At 46.2% G+C, this 21,158-nt stretch overlaps 1 protein-coding gene across 1 annotated transcript in view; it reads right to left on the minus strand.

Moving 5' to 3' along the window:
- Nucleotides 1-14,056: 14,056 nt before the first annotated feature.
- The window catches only part of SH3PXD2B (SH3 and PX domains 2B), a 119,818-nt gene continuing 112,716 nt past the window's right edge, over nucleotides 14,057-21,158 (minus strand). Inside the window, exon 13 of the mRNA XM_077825029.1 lies at nucleotides 14,057-19,253. Coding sequence (XP_077681155.1) covers nucleotides 17,721-19,253 — 1,533 coding nt within the window. The 3' untranslated portion in view covers nucleotides 14,057-17,720. The remainder of the gene's footprint in view (nucleotides 19,254-21,158) is intronic.

Raw genomic sequence — 21,158 nt, forward strand, 5'->3', positions numbered from 1 at the left:
TTGCAAGGCTGCTGCTCACTCTCAAGCACATGACAATTCGGCCGCTGAAGACCGGGAAGGCGCAACATCCACCTTTGCTGGGCCCGATGCCTCATCACCAAGCCGCCGTGAGCCTCCTTGTGTGCGTTCACCAAGTGTTGCCTTCAGCCCCATGGCACAGCTCCTTGAGCAATCCTGAATCACCCCTGGCTTCATCCCCACACAGCCTCCACTGCGTCCCAAACCCGCCTAGTGCTCTGGTGTCATGCCCCTCCCCCAAGCGCTGAGATGACACAGACAGGCTCCTTATTGCAAATTTTCCTGCTTTTAATTTAACACAGCAGGCTGATTTGTAAACTGTTTATGTTTTAATCTGTGGTCTGTTGGGTCCCACGAGCAGTCGAGTAACCTTAGGGGGTGGTTAAGCCAAGTGTAGAGGAATTCATTCATAACTCCGGTGAGACATACAGCTTGGGTGTACTGGTCTACGTCTAGCCTGAGGTAGCAGAGGCATTGAACTAAAGCTACCCATGCCAAAGCAGGGCCATACTCTGAGCTGTCTAGCATCTTCCCAAGGCCTGACGTGTACTCTACTGGGCTAGCTCTGGGGCCAGCCCAGCTGCGTGAGATTGTCTGCGCCCTTTGTATAACGACTCCAAAAACCGCTAGTGTTGCATTGTTCCCCCCCCCCGCTTTCTGGATTGGTAGTATGACTGCAAGCTGATGTGCAAAAGCAATTGTGTCCTGGACTCCAATTCATAGGCTAGTGGGTGTGTTGTGCCAGCCCCTTTGCCTGTGCCCTTCTGTACATGTGGGCATAGGTCCCCTCCAGCCTTATCTTTGAAACACTGTGCCCAGCAAGCCCTACTCCCAGCCCCCTATGAGAGTTTAGGAGGAAGGCGATGAAGGAAGGCTAAAAATCTCAGAGGAAGGATAACTAGACTAAAAATGCTGGGGTTGGTGGGGGCATATCAAGGTACCTATATTTTAATTTAATAAGGCATCAATTTTTAATGGTGAGCACTGGAACAGCAACATAAATATAAAGGGAAGCGTAAACAAAGTGCTGGTGGTGTGGAAGAGGTGAACCTCTCCATGACCCTTAGGCGTATGCAGAGACAGCAGATCAAGGAGCACTAGCTACGCACCAACGTTCTCAGCCACCCCAGGACTGACTGAACGGGCATACCACTCCATTGACACAGGTAATGCTCACCCAATTAGAGTCCAACCTTACCGGGTGTCTCCTCAAGCTAAAACTGATATAGAACTGGAGATCCAGGATATGTTACAGATGGGCGTAATCCACCCCTCTGGAAGTGCATGGGCATCTTCAGTGGTTCTAGTTCCCAAACCTGATGGGGAGATACAGCATTTAGCTTACGGTAGTCCACGCAAAAATGTAACTCGCCCAGACAACTATCCAATGCCACACACAGAAGAACTATTAGAGAAACTGGGATGGGCCCAGTTCATCTCTACCTTGGACTTTACTGGCAGGTACCGTTAGATGAATCTGCCAAGGAAAGGTCAGCCTTCACCATACATGTTGGGCTGTATGAATTTAATGTACTCCCTTTCGGGCTGCAGAATGCATCTGCCACCTTCCAAAGACTTGTAGATGGTTTCCTAGGGGGATTAGGAGAATATGCAGTTACCTACCTTGACGATATGGCCATATTTTTGGATTTCTGGGCAGAACACCTGGAACATCTACAAAAAGGTCTTCAAGCGCATAAGGGATGCAGGACTAACCGTTAAGGCTAGGAAGTGTCAAATAGGCCTAAACAGAGTGACTTACCTTAGACACCAGGTGGGTCAAGGAACTATCAACCCCCTACAGGCCAAAGTGGATGCTGTCCCAAAGTCAAAGAAACAGGTTCAATCCTTCTTAGGCTTGGCTGGTTATTACAAACGATTTGTACCGCAATACAGCCAAATTGCCGCTGTATGGCCCCACTGACAGACCTAACCAAAAAGAAACAGCCAAATGCGTTCAGTGGACTGAAGAGTGTCAGAAGGCCTTTAACCAGCTTAAAGCAACACTCATATCTGACCCTGTACTAAGGGCCCCAGACTTTGACAAACCATTCCTAGTAACCACAGATGCGTCCGAGTGTGGTGTGGGAGCAGTTTTAATGCAGGAACGACCGGATCAAGAATTCCACCCTGTAGTGTTTCTCAGCAAAAAACTGTCTGACAGGGAAAGCAACTGCCCGGTCAGTGAAAAAGAATGTTACACCATTGTCTACGCTCTGGAAAAGCTACGCCCAGATGTTTGGGGATGGTGTTTTCACCTGCAAACCGACCATGCTGCGCTACGGTGGCTTCATACTGCCACGGGAAATAACAAAAAACTTATTCGGTGGAGTTTAGCTCTCCAAGATTTTTATTTCGACATCCAACACATCTCAGGAGCTTCTAACAAAGTGGCTGATGCACTCTCCCGTGAAAGTTTCCCAGAATCAACTGGTTAAAATCGTCCCTGAGATGTGGAAAATATTGTTAGTCTTTATATACTTGGTAGTATATTTAGAGGCGTATGTGTCTTATTAACTCTGTTTTTTCCTAGAGCTCCAGGAAGAAATCCCAGCCAGCGTTTCACCCTATCTGTGATTTGGGGGGCATGTCATAAATATAAAGGGAAGGGTAAACACCTTTAAATCCCTCCTGGCCAGAGGAAAAACCCTTTCACCTGTAAAGGGTTAAGAAGCTAGGATAACCTCTCTGGCACCTGACCAAAATGACCAATGAGGAGACAAGATACTTTCAAAAGCTGGGGGGAGGGAGAAACAAAGCTCTCTCTCTCTCTCTGTCTGTCTGATGCCTTTGCCGGGGACAGAACAGGAATGGAGTCTTAGAACTTAGTAAGTAATCTAGCTAGATATGCTTTAGATTCTGATTTCTTTTAGTGGCTGAGAAAATAGCTGTGCTGAATGGAATGGATATTCCTGTTTTTGTGTCTTTTTGTAACTTAAGGTTTTGCCTAGAGGGATTCTCTATGTTTTGAATCTAATTACCCTGTAAGGTATTTACCATCCTGATTTTACAGAGGTGATTCTTTTTACTTTTTCTTCTATTAAAATTCTTCTTTTAAGAAACTGAATGCTTTTTCATTGTTCTTAAGATCCAAGGGTTTGGGTCTGTGGTCACCTGTGCAAACTGGTGAGGATTTTTATCAAACCTTCCCCATGAAAGGGGGTGTAAGATTTGGGAGGATTTTGGGGGGAAAGACGTTTCCAAACGGACTCGTTCCCAGTAACCAGTGTTAGACGTTTGGTGGTGGCAGCGAAAGTCCAAGGGCAAAAGGTAAAATAGTTTGTATCTTGGGGAAGTTTTAACCTAAGCTTGTAAAAGTAAGCTTAGGAGGTTTTCATGCAGGTCCCCACATCTGTACCCTAGAGTTCAGAGTGGGGAAGGAACCCTGACAAGCAGTTTACCAAAGGTTATGATGAATTTTCCACCACTGGCAAGTTTTAACTCAAGATTGGATGTTTTGCTAAAAGATCCATTCCAGGCAGTGTTGTGATAACGTTCTCTGGCCTGTGTTACGCAGGAGGCCAGACTAGATGATCACAATGGGCCCTTCTGCCCTGGAATCTATTAACTTCATCTCCTGGAACGTGTTTTCTTTTCTTTAAATTGAATATAAAGTCCCTCACTAAATCACCCCCATGTCATTTGGCTGTAAAGACTCAGCCATGCTGAGTTCATCCTTTGCAGAAACGACCAAGGGGAATTCTTTCCCCTCCGCCCTTTCCTGATTTTTTTTTTTTTTAAATCCAACACACAAGTTCAGAGTGCTGCGAGCCTCCTGGCCTTTTCCCTGGGGAACGGGGGGTGGGCAGTGCGTTGGTCCACGTGGCTTGCCATTGGCCAGGGAAGCAAAGAATTGCTTGGCCAGGATTGTTACCAACAGCAGCTTGGTCCTGAGGGACTGACAAAGCAGCAGAAGCCAGTGGAACATGGTGACCCAATCTGCTATTTATGCCAGAGGGCTCCTGCTGGAAACTGAGTGGGGCTGCTGCTTCCTTGGCATGTGCTGTGATCTCTGCCAACCACCAGCATTGATTAAGATCAACAATAGGCACCATGCAACAAACAGACTGGAGAGAGCCAGCCCTGTGACACTCCACCCAGCCCCATTTAGCTGGGGAGAGAGCAGTGTTGTTTTGACAGGCACCGCAGCAAGCAATAGTATTTTTTCCATTAAAAAAAGAAAAGGAGGACTTGGGGCACCTTAGAGACCAACAAATTTATTTGAGCATAAGCTTTCGTGAGCTACAGCTCACTTCATCGGATGCATTCAGTGGAAATGCATCCGATGAAGTGAGCTGTAGCTCACGAAAGCTTATGTTCAAATAAATTTGTTAGAAAAGGAGGACTTGTGGCACCTTAGAGACTTTTTGTGAGAGGCTAATTAGTTAAGATGAGCTAGTATCAGCTGGAGAAAAAAACTTTTGTCATGATAATCAAGATGGCCCATTTAGACAGTTGACAAGAAGGTGTGAGGATACTTAACTTAAGAAAATAGATTCAATATGTGTAATGACCTAGCCACTCCCAGTCTCTATTCAAACCCAAGTTAATGGCATGAAGTTTGCATATTAATTCAAGCTCAGCAGTTTCTCGTTGCGGTCTGTTTTTGAAGCTTTTCTGTTGCAAAATTGCCACCCTTAAATCTTTTACTGAGTGGCCAGAGAGGTTGAAGTATTCTCCTACCGGTTTTTGAATGTTAACATGTTACAACCGGTAGGAGAACACTTCAACCTCTCTGGCCACTCAGTAAAAGATTTAAGTGGCAATTTTGCAACAGAAAAGCTTCAAAAACAGACTGCAACGAGAAACTGCTGAGCTTGAATTAATATGCAAACTAGATACCATTAACTTGGGTTTGAATAGAGACTGGGAGTGGCTGGGTCATTACACATATTGAATCTACTTCCCTAAGTTAAATATCCTCACACCTTCTTGTCAACTGTCTAAATGGGCCATCTTGATTATCACGACAAAAGTTTTTTTCTCCTGCTGATACTAGCTCATCTTAACTAATTAGCCTCTCACAGTTTGTATGGAAACTTCCAACTTCTCTGTATGCATATATATATCTTCTTACTATATGTTCCATTCTATGCATCTGAGGAAGTGGGCTGTAGTCCATGAAAGCTTATGCTCTAATAAATTGGTTAGTCTCTGAGGTGCCACAAGGCCTCCTGTTCTTTTTGCGGATACAGACTCACAGGTCTCTGCTCCTCTGAAACCTGCCTTTATTTCCATGGTTTCTCTCATTCTACAAGTACAAGGCAGGCAAGGAGAACGCTGTGCCTGGGCTATTAAACATTAGGACAATTGAGGAACCCCAGGTGTGCATCAGGACCCCATTGTGCTAAGCCCTTTACAAATGCAGAACACAAAGATGGGCCCTGCCCCAAAGAGCTAAATCATACCGCCAAAGAACATGGGCCAGGCAGCCGGGTCTGTAAGAGAGGGAAGCTAAGGTGCAGCAATGACACAATGGCTCAGAGATCCTGGGGACTGGCCACAGGACTGCAAAACAAGATCCCAGCCCCACTGACCTGCCCCCTGAGGCCTCTGCCTTGAAGATAGAAGCCCCTCCTCTAACCTCTTGGCCACGTGGAGTGATGGAGTTTAGCAGCTGCAGTTCCCTGCCATGATCCTTATAAAGCATATGGACATTTACCTCCCAGCCCCACAGCTCTCTCCGATCTGCTGCTTGCATAAGACACAGCTCCTCCCAGATAGGACTTTGTCTCATTTTCCTGTTACTCTGGCTACCGAATGCTCAGACCCCAGCCCTGGCCCACAGTCCAAAGACAGCTGCCAAGGCTCCATCCCAGTGAAATGCTGCTGTCCATCCTCCTCCAGCTGATCCAAGGAAGGAAAAGGCTGAAGCATTTTCTGCCCATGCCAACATGATGTGATAATAGCACCACACAGTGGCTATTTGAAGTACAGAACAGGGAAAGGGCAGCTAACGCTCAGACCATGGCCATACTGTATCACTGAAACCTTATAAAAAGAAAATGACTTACATTGATGATCTATCCTATCACCTACTACTTATATCAACTGTCACTATGCGGAGCCCCTGCTATGGATGGTCACTCATGCCTTGCCATTATCTCTCAGTCTAGTCCTAAATTCACCTCTGCTCCTTAGGGAAAAAACCTCATCTATTCACTATAAAAACAGTGGAGATGGGCCAAAACTTGTGGTTTTGAAAGCCCATCAAGTTCTGGTTCTGGGAAGTTGACACGAGGGCTGGGTGAAGGGCCAGGCCTCATTTTCTCAATATCCCCTTTCTCCAAACCCTAGAGCGGGGCCAGGTTTGGAAAAATGGGTTTGGCTATAGCCTCTAACATATGTAGATCACAAGTACAAAATCCTGAATCGGAGGTTATAGACAGTGGGGTTTCTATTATAAAAATGGATTGCAGCTCTACAGTGCCAGGTTTGTCCTGCTTTCACCAACTGGAACAAAATGACAAGATATGGGTTGGGGAAGTTATTCTTGGTAATTATATACCAGTCTCTACCCTGCCCTTTTTGATAAAAAACTGGGAGAAGGGGCCAGTAACAAAGCTGTAAGAGCATCTCGACAGTGACAGGCTGCAAGATAAGAGTCCAGTCTGAATTCTTATCAGACTCCAATACCCTGCTCAGTTGGATGTAGTGAGAAAGAGGCCTGACCTCAGTGCTCTGAATCCATCTGTTCTTGCTTCTGTGGATCCTTATCTCTTGCTGAAGCACCTAGAGAATGTCTGATATTGCTGAGAACATACCCAAGTGGTTCCGGTCTGACCTGGCCAGTGTAAAGGAAAGAACTTATATTCACTCAAATAACATTCGCATGATGAGATGAGAACCTGATTGAGATCAAAACAAAAAAGGCAAATGGATTTAGCTGAACAGCCCTTGAGCTGGAAGGTGCCTGGTTACCCACAGAACAGCTGTGCTCCAGTATAACTCTGGTAGAAATCTTGTGACCAGGCTGACTTCCTCCACTGCAAATTTGTTCCCTCCTCTTTCAGTTCCATCATCTTCCTTGCTAAACAACTCCACTTCTCCAACTTATCTGAATCCACACCCACAATCTCAGCCTACCCCCCTCCCCCGGTCTCCACACAGGATTTCACCAATTTCTTTCAAGAGAAAACTGACAAAATACAAGGTGACCTTCTACCTCCCCTTGGTTGGCATTCCCTTCTTCCTACAACTCTCACCTCCTTCTCCTGTCACAGATGCAGAAGTTTCTCATTTGCTCTCCTTCTCTATTCCCTCTCCTTGTCTAAGTGACCCCCACCCCATCTCCTGATCTCCCTCGCACCCAATCACATCCTCTCCACTACTCTTCTCCTTAACCTCATTCTCCTCTGGCTTTTCCCCTCACAATATGAGCACGCTCTAGTCTCTGCCATCTAAAAATCCCACCCTTGACCCCCACCTGCCTCACTACCATCCCGTTTCCCTTGTCCATTTCATCTCGAAGCTCATTGACTGCGCCGTCTACAACGATGGTCTAGAATTCCTTTCCTCCAATTCTATCCTAGACACTCTCCAATCAGGTTTCCACCCCTCGCCCTCCACTGAAACCACTCTTGGCAAAGTCCCTAATGACCTCTTCCTATCCAAAGCTCAGAACTAGTACTCCATCCGCATTCTCTTTGTCAACCCTTTCAACACCAGTGACCAACCACGTCTTAAAATCTTGTCCTTCCATGGTTTCCATGACTCTGTCCTCTCCTGGCTCTCTTCCTACCTCTCTAATCGCTCCTTCACAGGATCCTCCTCATGACAGGTCATGATGAATAATCAGCTGAACATGAGATTCCAGTGCAACGTTACAGCCAAAGGAGCTAATGTGATCCTGGGATGCATAAACAGTACTCCAGTATGAGTAGAGAGGTTATTTTACCTTTGTATATGACACTGGTGTGACAGCTTCTGGAATACTGTGCCCAGTTCCGGTGCCCACAATTCAAGTAGGATGTTGATAATCTGCAGAATGTTCAGAGAAGAGCCACAAGAACGATTAAAGGATGAGAAAACCTGCCTTATAAGGGATAGACCCAAGGAGATCAATCTATTGAGATTAACAAAGAGAAGGTTATGGGCTAACTTGAATACAGTCTACAAGTTTCAACATGGTGAACAAATATTTTAAAATGGGCTCTTCAGTCTAGCAGAGAAAGGTATAACATGATCCAATAGCTGGAAATTGAAACTAGACTGGAAAGAAGGCGTACATTTTAACTAATTAACCATTGGTAAAATTTATGAAGGATTTGCTGTTATTTGCAAATTTTAAATAAAAATTGGATGTTTTTCTAAAAGATCTGTTCTAGGAATTACTTTGGGGGGAGTTCTGTAGCCTGTATTATACAGTAGGTCAGACTAGGTGATCACAATGGCCCCTTGTGGCCCCTCCCCCTTCCAGCTTTCTGTGGTGGCTTCCAGAGGGCTTGGACCTTGGTCCCCAGCTCTTCTCCTTCTACAGCTTATCTCTGGGGAATCTCATCTGCAAACACAAACTCTATGATCTCTATGCTGACATCTCACAGCTCTGCCTCTGTACTTCAGACCTGTCTCCGTCTGTCCGGACTAAAATCTCTGGCTGTCCCACTGACATTCCACATGGCTGTCAAGCTGTCACCTCAAACTCAACATGGCTAACACAGAGCTCCTAATTGCCTCCCCCAGTCCCCCGCTCGAAAGTCCTGCCTGCTATCTCCTTTCTCAATCTCTGGAGACACCACCACCATCCTGCCCATCACTCAGGCCCGTAACCTGGGTGTCATCTTTGACTTGGATGTGTCTCTAAGGTCATGACATCCAGGTTATGTCTAAATCTTGATGATTCTTTTAGAATCATAGAAATGTAGGGCTGGGAGGGATCTTGAAAAGTCATCAAGGCCACCCACCTGTGTCGAGGCAGGACCAAGAAAACCTAGACCATCCCTGACAGGTGTTTGTCTAACCTGATTTTAAAAACCTCCGATGATGGAGATTCCACAACCTCCTTTGATACCTTACTCCACTGCTTAACAATCCTTATGGTTGGAAAGTTTTTTCTAACATCTAATCTGTCTCCCTTGCTGCAGATAAAGCAGATTACTTCTTGTCCTACCTTCAGTGGACATGGAGAATAATTGAACACTGTCCTCTTTATAACAATTCTTAACATATCTGAAGATTTATCAGGGCCCCCCTCAGTCTTCTTTTCTCAAGACTAAACATACCCAATTTTTTAAACCTTTTCTCAGAGGTCAAGTTATCAAGGCTTTTTTCATCATTCTTGCTGCTCTGTTCTGGATTCTCTCCAGTTTATCCACATCTTTCTTAAAGTGTGGCACCCAAAACGAGACAGAGTATTACATTTGAGACCTTGCCAGTGTCGAGCAGAACAACTATCTTGCATGTCTTACATCTGACACTCCTGTTAATACACCCCAGAATGACATTAGCCTTTTTTGCAACTGCATCATATTGTTGCTTCATATTCAATTTGTGATCCATTATAATCCCCAGATCCTTTTCTGCAGTACTACTGCCTTGCCCGTTGCTCCCCATTTTGTAGTTGTCCATTTTATTTTTCATTCCTAAGTGTAGCAATTTGCATTTGTTTTTCTTGAATTTACTTATTGAATTCACACAAATTCTCCAACTTATCAAGGTCATTTTGAATTCTAATCCTGCCTTCCAAAGTGCTTGTGAACCCTCCTGACTTGGTGTCATTCACAAATTTTATAAGCCTACTTTCCACTCCACTATCCAAGTCACTAATGAAAATATTGAACAGTACCAGACCCGGGACAGCAGGGACAGCCCGATATGAGTTCTTGAAGACGATTGTTAATGGTTCCAAAGCTGCTTCAGCTAGTTCTCCCTAAGGTGAATTTTGTCAGGCCCTACTAACTTGAATATATCTCACATCTAACTATTTAACCTGTTCTTTCCCTGTTTTGGTTTGTGTTCTTTCCTTCTTTTTGTTAATATTATGTTAAGCATCTGGTCATAATTAACTTTTTTAGTGAAGACTGAAGCAAAATAGGCATTAAGCGCCTCAGACTTCTAGGAGTCATCTGTTATTAGCTCTCCTTCCCGCTCAGGACCTATACTTTCCTTCATCTTTCTCTTGCTCCTAATGGATTTATAGACCCTCTTCTTATTGCCTTTTATGTCCCTTGCAAGGTGTAACTCATCTTCTGACTTGGCCTTTCTGATTTTGTCCCTACATGCTTGTGCTATTCTTTTGTACTCCTTAACAATTTGTCCATGTTTCCACTTTCTGTGGGATTCCCTTTTGACTTTTTGGGTCATTAAAGAGCTCATGATGCAGCCATTTTGATCTCTTAATATTCTTCCTATCTTTTCTTTGCATGTGGAGAGTTTGCTGTTGTGCCTTCAGTATTGTCTCTTTGAGAAACTGCCAGCTCTCCTGAACATCTTTTCCCCTTAGATTTTCTTTCCACGGGACCTCACCTACCAGTTCTCTGAGTTTGTGAACGTCTGCTTTTTTAAGTATATTGTCCTTGTTCTGCTGTTCTCACTCGTTCCTTTCCTTAAAATCACGAAGCCTATCGGTTCCAGATAGCTTTCACCCAAGCTGCCTTCCCCCCTCAGATCTGCAACCAATTCCTCCTTGCAGGCCATAATCAAGACTAATATCTCCATTCCTGCAGCACTCTTTTCTCTGGCCTTGACAAATGCAGTCTTGCCCTCCTCACATCCATTCAGAATGCTGCTGCTGAGATCAGTCTCCTATCGGACGCAATCGCTTCGCATCCCTCCCCACTGGCTTGTCTATTGCATCAAACATAAGCTGTTTCTCTTCACTTCCAAGGCCCTTCACAATCAATCCCCACCCTACCCATCATCTCTCATTCACTATGGAGCTGTCAATACTCACTTCCAATCAGGCCATGATGCCAGCCTCCATCGCCCACTTCTTACATTTTCAAACACCTTTGTGCTTTCTCCCAGGCTGCCCCATTTGCTTTGGAAGAGGTCCCCACAAACATATGTAAAGCAACATCATTATCCACCTTCAAATACCTTTTCCAAACTCTCCTTTGCCATGATACGTATAAAAAACTTTACAGCAGCGAGGCTGCTGCTGCACTGAGACCACTGCCTATTGTGCTAACCAATACTGTCTCATTGTTTCCTTGTATTCTTCTGTCTGTCTCTACCACCCTGTTCTCTCTTATCTACTTAGATTGTAAGCTCCCGGGGGTAGGCAACATCTTCTTGTTCTTGTTTGTACAGGGCCTAGCACAATGGGGGCCTGGTCCATGACTGGTGCTTCAGTAATGCAAACAATAAATAATAATAAAACAGTGCACACTTCCCCTGAGTAGGCGTGTCTGCCTGGTGAGTCTTTGACCTCCCTCTGCAAACAACTGATAAAGCAGCAATTCGGTGCCATTGGCAATGGTGGTTCTGTGATGTGGACGCTTGTTTGCACCCAAGCTGTGTTGCCAGATTCCCAAGCCCAGCAAGATGAGTGTAGCTTTCCTTTAAATGCAGCTGCAAGGCAGCCTTTTCTTTTTGCTTATCTGGCCACGACATTGTTGTGTGCTCCTCTCACTGCACTCAGAAGAGGGAGAGACATTAAAGCAGGTCATTGTGACCTCTCTCTTGCAATCGCTTCAGGCACTGAGCATGGCACAGCAATTGCGGTTTTAAGCAGAGCAGCCTCCCCTGAAGAGTTTACAGTCCAAACATACGGGCCCAAGCATGAGAGGGGAAGCAGAGGCCCCTAGAGCTGACCCAGCAGAAATAGACCCCTGATCTCCTGATTCTCAATCCAGAGTCCTACCTACTAGACTGCCTCCCCAGAGATGGTTAGAAGCACATGGGGGAAGGGTCTGGGAGAAGCTGGTGTGTATGCCCTGAAGATAAAGGATGTTCTCCAGCACTAAAACTTTACTTGAAAACTGTATGCTTAATAGTCTCACCTTGTATGATGGAGGCAGCAGCGACTTCCCAGGGATACTTCCAGGCGAACTTTTCCCAATGCACCATTACAAGCTGTCTTGGTCCAAAACACACCAACATTCCAACAACAACAGATATTGTCGGGACTTTTTGGCTCCAGATCCAAACGTTGCAGCTCTATCACAATGCAATTCGTGGGCCAGCGTAACAAAACACGGCTGAATACAAAGAGGGACTGGTGCTCCTCTTCATCTCCCACAGCGCATGCGGCCTTGTATAAACACTTGATGGACAGATTAGAACGATAACACACGGGCTCGCATTTGGGACGGGGGATTGATTTCTTTCAGGCACAAACAGCCTGGGCAAGACCCATTTTCTCGGCTGGACATTATTTACGGTATACACATCCAACCCTCACCAACTTTCCCAGCTGCGTGTGGAGGTTCAGCAGCTGGGCCAATAAAATGGGGAACAATGAGCAGCAAAGCACCACAGGATTACTGTTTGGAACAGGGAGGAGAAATGACAGCTCTGTGCTAATGAACCTGGGCCTCCATGTGGATCTTTGGATTCAAGGCACCTATTTCTTACAGGGCTAAAATGAACAGAAAAGAGCTCAGGGCATCTAAAAGCAGATCACACCGCCCCATGAAGCTCTCTCCCTGAATAAAAACACTCAGCCTTTGTCTGAGCCTTTTAATAAAGTGCCCCTGTGTAATTTCAATTATAAATACTGAAAGCTGGCTCTGAGAGCCACGCTCCCTTAGGTGAACTTGTTATGGGACAAACATGCATACACCATCTCAGCCGATACTATGCTATCTATACAGCATCATATTAAGCTTTATATGAAGCAATAAGAAATTCAGACTTACTGCTCCTCCCTGGTATTTGTTGCTCTTCTCTTTACCTTTCCATATCTGTGTATCTTTTCCTCTGTTGCTACTAACTGCAGTAGAGGCCTCAATGGACAGAGAGCTGCTCCTTCCTACCCTGTCACAATCCTTCAGTGCTTACTGTACACAATGAGCTCTGATCACCAGGAGACAGGCCAATTGGGCATTTCATCCATCCCTGCTGGAGGCTAACCCAGAAGAGGGCCAAGAATTTGCCTGTCTGTTGTATGCACCTGTTGTCTCTTGTCTGACACTTTGATGGTATGCTCTTTGAGGCATGTGCTGCGTTTTTGTTTTCTTTGTACAGCAAACAGCACAATGGGTTCTTGGTCCATGACTATAATGGACTAATGCATCGTTTTCTAGCTTACATCTCACTCTTTCCATACTGCTCCCCCAGAAAACCAACTAATTTAAAAAGTTTCACTTTGCATCTAAACTCCTTTCCATTCTCATTCTCTGTCCCAGGATGTTGACTGCTGGACTTATCATGGAGGATAGATCCACCACTGGCTATTAGCAGATGGCCAGGGATGCTGCCCTATGCTCCAGGTGTCCCTAAACCTCTGACTGCCAGAAACTTGGACTGTACAACAGGGGATGGATCACGCAATTATTGCCTTGTTCTGTTCACTCCCTCTGAAACATCTGGCATTGGCCACTGCTGGAAGACAGCATACTGGGTAGATGGACCATTGGTCTGACCCAGCATGGCCATTCTTACAGTCTGTTCAGCAGAGATGATCAGTGGCTCTTTGGATGGGCTTGACAGTCATCATAAAAAGATCTTCCCAGGAGGTCTTTGAAGAGCAGCTCCTCTGTTCCCAGCTAAGAAGTATGGACTGAAATGTGGCTCACCAGCTTTGTGAGACACACAGAGGGGCAAAGAAAGTGATAAATGAAGAAGCTGTGCTGACACTGTATAAAAACCTTGATGGAGGAGAGAAATCCCTTTAGCTCCCCAATGAGAACAGGCAGCAAACAGAAGGGCCTGGTACCATGTGGATTTTCTGTCATGCTCTAACGTGGATGCAAAATACTTTCCAAAATAACACTGCATTGCAGCCCTGTAGCCCAGCACCACAGAGACTCAGCTGCCATGTCAGCCAGCTCCTTAGCAGCACAAACACACACCAACCACAGACATGGTCACAATTCTGCTTGAAACCAGTCAAGCAATTTTTTTTATTTAAAAAACAAAGCAAAACAATCCCCCCTCCCCCCATACCAAACAACCCTAATGGTGAAAGTATAGGTATGGCATTTACATAGGCCATATCTACCTTCCTCAGGCACCCCTGCCCACCCACAGTAACGTAGAGATTTATACGTGTTTACATAGTATAAGGAGACAAACAAACAGTCTTCCACAGTTTGCAGTTGAGGCCTCCAGCCTACCTGCGATACACTGAGCTGAAGAGCCGAAAAGCCAGGTTTGTTATACAGAAAATACAGTATTGTTCACCCACACAGCAAATGCTAATTGCTGAGCTGCATGGTGAGGGGTTTCCATGGAAGGCAGGTACTTTGTAACAATGGGGGAGTTTAATGCTAAGGTACCAGGGAATCATATTTAAAATTAAACTCTGCCCTTCTCTAGTGCCTTCTGGCTTAGGTTCTCAAAGTGTTTTGCAAGCATTAGCTAACTGAAACTCCCAATCCCCCAGCAAGGTAGGTCAGTAGAATTATCCCCATTTTACAGACAGGTAAACAAGGCACAGAGGTGACATGCCCTGCCTGTGGTGACAGAGCTTCAGTAGCAGAGACAGGGAGAGAACCAGAAGGTTGTCCTCCCTGCTCTGAGCACTGAACCATATTATCTGGGTCTGAGGAGTTTTGTTGTAGATCCCAGATAAAAAGGAGGGTGTCATGTAGTAAAGTTCTCAGCCTCTTCCACACTGGGATCCTCTTTGCCAGCCTGAGATCCTTTCTGATTTCATATATGGCAAGGGCAGGGGGGTGGGAAAGACTAGGAAGAGGCAAGGGCATTAGATGATTATTTGTGTTCTCTAAGCCAGCTAGTTTATAGGGCTTCTGGTCCTTTCAAGTGTTACCACCACTTATACAGTGGGTGACGGTAACTAACCCATAGCTACGTGAGGCCTGTGCAGTAACTACAGATCAATCCTGTAATAATCCCTGTAGTTGGCTCAATGTATTAGAGTCCTGCAGCATGAAGCATTCATTAACACTCACAGTCTCAGCATTTAGTGTGGGGAAAAATAGCCCTAATTTGGCACGAAAGCAACAGAAATGACATTGTCTCACTGAAGTGGAACAAAGATCAATCTAAGAGTGACAGAGAGACATGAAATACCATAGGGAAAGCAAGCACAGTTTCTATATTTGCTGGTTCAAGTACAAACCCACCTGCACCCTGTAGGTACACATTCAGCATGGCTAAGCCATGCCACTGCCCATGATACCACGGCCACACTGCTGTCTGCACTCGTGCTAGCTCTCATCAAGCTAGCATGAGTATGTGTGTGCGAACTGAGAGCATGGAAGCAGCCCAAGACGAGTGAAAGAGAAGGGACACAATTCTGTCTAGTACCTTCACAACTCAAAGAAGACTTGAACAAAGTTTTACTGCTGCCCAGCCCACTCTTAACCCATAATCAGCCACGTCCATATTTACACAAAGGAGGAGTTTTAACCAAGCAAAGGGATGCAATGCAGCAACGTTGTAGGGTTAAATTGCTACCTGATTCTGCTGGGAGCATATAACCACATCACAAATACTACATGAGTCACCTTGCGTTGGTGGATCCTACTATAAAGTATGTACCAAGGGTCACCCAAAACAATGAGATTATTAGTTACCACATGACCCACAATCTGCAATCTTATAAAGCTCTAGATAAAGGGAAAAAAGAGAAGGGGGGATGGAGGGAGAAAGAGAGAAATAGACAGGTACAGTACAGTTCTCATTAAGTTTGTGCTCTATAAACTAAGATTAATAATCCTATGTATACCTTTGTGATAAAGACTTGATGAATAGGAATGGAGTTAATCGAATAGTTGTCCAGGGGAGGGGACTGTGTGCATGGGGACAAAATACCCTGATGTGACTTGTCATGCTGCATCAATAAGGTTGTCAGTATCTGATTCTGTTGGACTTTGCTTTAGATGGAATTCTACACAGGTTCCACACAATGGAAACTGTATCTGTGGAGTCACCTCTGCAGTGCTTATTGCTACAGTTAGTGTGTGGCAGGTGGGAAGGAGTTCTGACATGGCAAGTGGTAATCCTCAAGAGTGGGGTTTAAAACTCTTCTAGGATAGAGAAGGCACTGCGCTAAATCCACAGCCAGTTGAGTACAAAAGGAAAGAAAGGGATGTGAGGGAGTGACAGCCAACCAGATGAAACCTAGTTTCTTCCTGGAATCAGCAGCACTGCAAGCAAGTGGGGTTAGGCCAAGCAGGCAGGAGGGTGAACATGCTGAAACAGACTTTATTTTAAGTGAAACCTCCAAGCACACTGACATATGCACAGACATGGGGGACACAGTGAAAGTATCTCAAGAACAGCTTGAAAGATAGATGAAGAAACAGGAAGATAAGCCATTTCAGAGAGAGTTTAACAAGCCCAGCATGGTTAGGGGATGAGATCTCTTTAAATGGGAAGCAAGGTATCAACAAAAGGCACTATATTCTCCCACCTCAAAGGAGAGCAAAACAAGGGAGAGCCAAGCCTAAGAGAAACAGAAACATCTGAGTACCAGAAAAATCACACATGCTCCCCATCCTTTTTCATCTCCAGGGACCAAGCCGACACTCTGGATTGTACTAGATGATACCAGCGCCCATTACAGTACAGCCACCTTCTAGCTGCTGCCTGCCAGCCCTAGGGCACCATGGGAACACGGGTCAAGGGAACCATTTCCCTGGGCAGTCCAGCATGAAATGCAGAGTTTCAGTCTGTGCTGGGCAGAGGAGTGCAAGCATTCTCCCAGCACCCTTGTCTCCCAGGATCATTCGAGTTCTCTTTGCCAAGCCCGCAGTGAAACATGCTGCATAGTTCTCTCCAGCCACTGAAATGAAATGTGACATAGCTTGCCTGAATCACCATCAGGCACAAGTCCGAGCAGGGCCCTGGCAGAGCACAGAGGACCCTCCATTCCATTAGTGTATCTTTTAAAAAAACCTAAATTATATTTAAATTAACACCCATCGTTGTAGAGGAAACAACAAGCGGTAAAAGGACTGTGTTTGATGGTACAAGCAAGCAAGGCACAAACTTAACTAGACTGCGACACATGGCCATGAGTGAGCATGTCAATGCACACACAGCTATATGGACCTGATTTTGAAGTACTGTTTCTCCTTGTCCCCATAGTTTCCTATGGTTCCTGTGTATGGCTGGACTTGGCAATACAGTATCAGACATTTAACAGTGACCCTGAGCCACCAGGAAAAGCAACTTCTTTTGTTATTCCAGTTTCCATTTGGTGAGTGGGGCTGGCTTCATTTCTTTACCCGGATCGTGGCTGAATTTCCTCTCGTTTCCCTGTAGTCTCATCAAAAAGCCTAGTGGGCACCAATAATTTTCCTATGGTGGGGAGGGAACTGCCTTTGCCAACATACACCAAGAAGCTTGTTGAGAAACAACTTCACATGTCCTTCTACAGGGGCTGGGCTGCCATAGATGGACAGAGGAAAGTATTTCCTATGAAGGGGGGAGCAGACAGAGCAGGAATGAAGGCCTAGCTGTGTTATGTCAAGCTGCTTCTTGAATTCTGCCTCAGGAATGGCACAAATTGGAATGTACAGTATTCCACATATTTTTAAGCCAGCATTATGGAAAACTATAAATTAATAAGCTAATTAAATACTCAGGTGAAAGATCAGGAACCTTCAACTGTGTAAACTGAGGGCACACTATGGCTTCTTCCTTAGATAATTGGAGGGAATCCAGCCCTCCCAACAAGGTCCCCCAGTTAGGACCTTGCAAAACCACCAGCCGCTGCTGTTCTTCTCACGAACTTCAAATAAGGTCCCTTCTTTAAAGCTGCTGGTCTCTTCATCTCCTTCAAAATCTGCCACAGCCACATAGAGGGCTTCTTTGGAGATGTCTGGATTGGTGAAAGGGGCAGCTGTCCTCTCCCTGGCTTCTGCTCTCTCCACCTGCTTGGGTGTTACCTTTGGGCCTAAGCTGCTTTTCCCTTTGGCTTCATCTTGGCACACAGCAGGCAGAAATGGTTTGGCCTTTGGTGGAACCAGCATGGGCCGGCCAGGCACCGAGGCAGCTCTGATTTCAGGCACTTCCCTCTGTGGGGCTTTCAGGTCTGAAGTGGGGCCAGAGGAGGAGGATACCACTTTCTTTGGAGGAGGAGGTCTCCTGGGTGGCACCACTGGCCGCTGAAGCGGTGGCTCTCTGGGAGTCGGGGAGCTGTTCTTGGGCTCACTGTCAGCCATCTTTGGCAGGCTGAAGGGAGCTCTGGATGGAGCCTCCTTTGGGATCTGGCTGTCCTGTTTGGTTGGGGGTCTGTTCTCCACGCTCGGTCGCTCCTGAGGCCTGCCAGAAAGCTCTGCTGGGAGCGCACTGTTATTGAAGAAATTTTCAGTAGGCATGGGGTCCTGCTCAGAGGGTTTCTCTTGGGACTTTGCAGGTCTGAGCTTGCTTCTCAGATTGCCAATGTCCAGTTTATCATCTGCCTGAGGTGGGTCTGTCCTGGGGGCTGCAGTTGGTTTTGGCCTGACCTGAGGTTTTGATTTCAAGAAGGGATTCTGGGTCATTGGCTCAGACTTGTCTTCTGGGGGCTCAGCTTTCGGCTTGGCTGGCTTGACAGTGGGTCGGAGGTTCGGCTTCTTCACTTCTTTGGCTGACACCTTGTGCCCGCACTCCAGGCCCATTTCGTTTTTCAGCTGGAACAGTTTGCCCTTTTCCGTTTTCAGCTCTGGCTTCCTGCTGTCCCTCGGGGCGACTGTCTGCTTTGGAGGGATCATTGGCAAAATCATGCCTGGGGGCTTGGGTGGAGGCCTCTGCCTCTCTGTTAACTCACCTTCGGATTTAATGATCGACTCCTTCCTGGGTGGGAGGCTGGGCTTCTCCTCTGTATCCGGATCAGAGATCTCCTCATAGCCAGCAGCTATATCGCTGCTCTCCAAGGGGGCACTCTTGAGAGCCTCCTTCCCCTTCCAGTCTTTGGCCCATTTTATTCCACAGTCTATACCATTAGGTGGAGCTTCAGGCAGAGGCCTGGATGGCCCGATGGCTTCTTCGTTGGTGTTGCTCTCTGCAGTTGCCTCGCCAAGCTGGAGCTGAGCCATCTCATTAGGCAACGGTGCTAGAAAGTTAGGTCTAGAAGCATTGCTAGTTTTCTTGTATTTATCAATAAAGGTAGCTGGGGCCCAGCCTTCCTTCTCCTCAATCTGAATGTACCACCAGCCACTCAGGTTCTTCTCGATCACCTGGAAAAAGAAACATGACCATCACATCTTAGAAATACATAACCAGGCCTCTCTGCACAACAGCTGCCTATGAACCAAAGGGCAAAAAAAGTGCGGCCTAGAAATGCGGGCTCACACCTCTGAAAAGTTGGACCATGAGCACATAAGGTGCAATGGGCCAACAAATAATAAAGATAATAATATCACCTCTCGTCTATAGCGCTTTTCATCCAGAGATCTCAAAGCACTTTATAAGAGAGAGAATTATCATCATTTTACAGGTAGGGAAAAAGAGGCACAGGAAGGTGAAGTGACTTGGCCCAAGCTCATCTAGCAGGACAGTGGCAGAGCCAGGAACAGATCTCAGGTTTCCCCAAGTCCCAGTCCAGTGCTCCAGGTACTAGACAACACTGTTGTCACCTCCACAAGCCCAGTATCAAAACTTGATATAGTCACAGGGGAAGCGAGTTTGATGGGTTTAAACCAAGTTTTTACTACTGCCACATCAGAAGACTCTGCACGTTGGACATGACTAGCACTGCAAGAGCAGGGGGCCTGCAGGGGGAGTTTCATTAGAAGAGGTGAGGATAGAATTGCAAAGGTTGCCCTGGTTCAGAACTGGGATGCACTGGCAGAGCTGTTTGTTATTTCAGTCCTGGGTCCCTCTCACTACAGAGGATGCTTCAGGCCAGGAGAGAGGAGGGTTGGCAGAGCAGTGGGGCAGGAATAGCAGAAGGGCTGCAGGTCAAGACAGAGTATATGTGCATGGGGGGGAAGCTGTCTCAGTGCCAGTACTCTACCTGGCCCTAGCTGATTCTGGCCTACGTTTTTAAACCCACATGCCCGTTTGGAGATACTGGCTTCTCTAGATTCTCCATTTTCATGAGCATCTGATGAAGTGGGTTCTAGCCCACGAAAGCTGATGCCCAAATAAATTTGTTAGTCTCTAAGGTGCCACAAGGACTCCTCGTTGTTTTTACCAAATTCCCAAATTTTTCAAAAGAAAAAACATCTCAGGCACACCAGCACATGAGGGAGGTTCTGCTGGGTTCAGAGTCACACTTCAGCTCTCTCTGACCCTGAACAGGAGACAAGGACAGTCTGAGATTTTTCAAGACTTCAGAGGGGAAAAAAAAAAAAAAATCAACACACATAATGCAACTGGCCACTGGGTGACACTGCTGAGCCATCCAGCCAAGACAGTTACCACACGCAGCTCACTGAAACCCCCAGCCACTGAAGGCATGGTAAGTTAGTTTGTCCTGGATCTACACTAGAAAGGGTTTGCCAGCGTAGTTATACCAGCAAACTGTCAAAGTGGAGATGCAGCTTTTATTCTGGCAAGACAGTCCTTTTGCCGGAATAGCCTATATCAGGATTCTTTTGCTAGTATAACAGCGTCTATGCTAGGGCTTCTACCAGCACAGCTACGCCAGCGGGAGGGCATGTGATTTTTTCACACTCCTAACAGACACAGATATGCTGGCAAAACTTTTAAGTGTACACCAGACCTGTGACTAGGTGAATGAAAGCCCCACTTCTGGAAGGAGGAGGAACCTATCACTATTCGTCAAGAGGCTTCCAATTGCCCCTGGTACAGGTGCACAAGCACCCTGGCACTGGGCTGCACACCTGAGTCCAACAGGGCATTTGAGGGTCAGAGGCTCCAAAATGCTATGAGCATGTGGAGGATCCCTTCCACGTACTGGAGGTTCATTTTGCCAGGCACGGAATCAACCCTCCAAGCACACAGATGGGGCTACCACCAGGATTCAGCCTCTCCCCGGGGCAGCTAATAGTGCCTCTATGACTGGCAATGGACTCCACATCTGGAAACTCACCCCAGGGCTAACGGGATTTGGGAGTGGTGCGACATACAGCCCGCCAGGCCTGGAATAGACCATCAAAGCATAAGAACAGCCATAC

This window comes from Eretmochelys imbricata, chromosome 8 (assembly GCF_965152235.1).
Source record: "Eretmochelys imbricata isolate rEreImb1 chromosome 8, rEreImb1.hap1, whole genome shotgun sequence".
Classification (NCBI taxonomy): domain Eukaryota; kingdom Metazoa; phylum Chordata; order Testudines; family Cheloniidae; genus Eretmochelys; species Eretmochelys imbricata.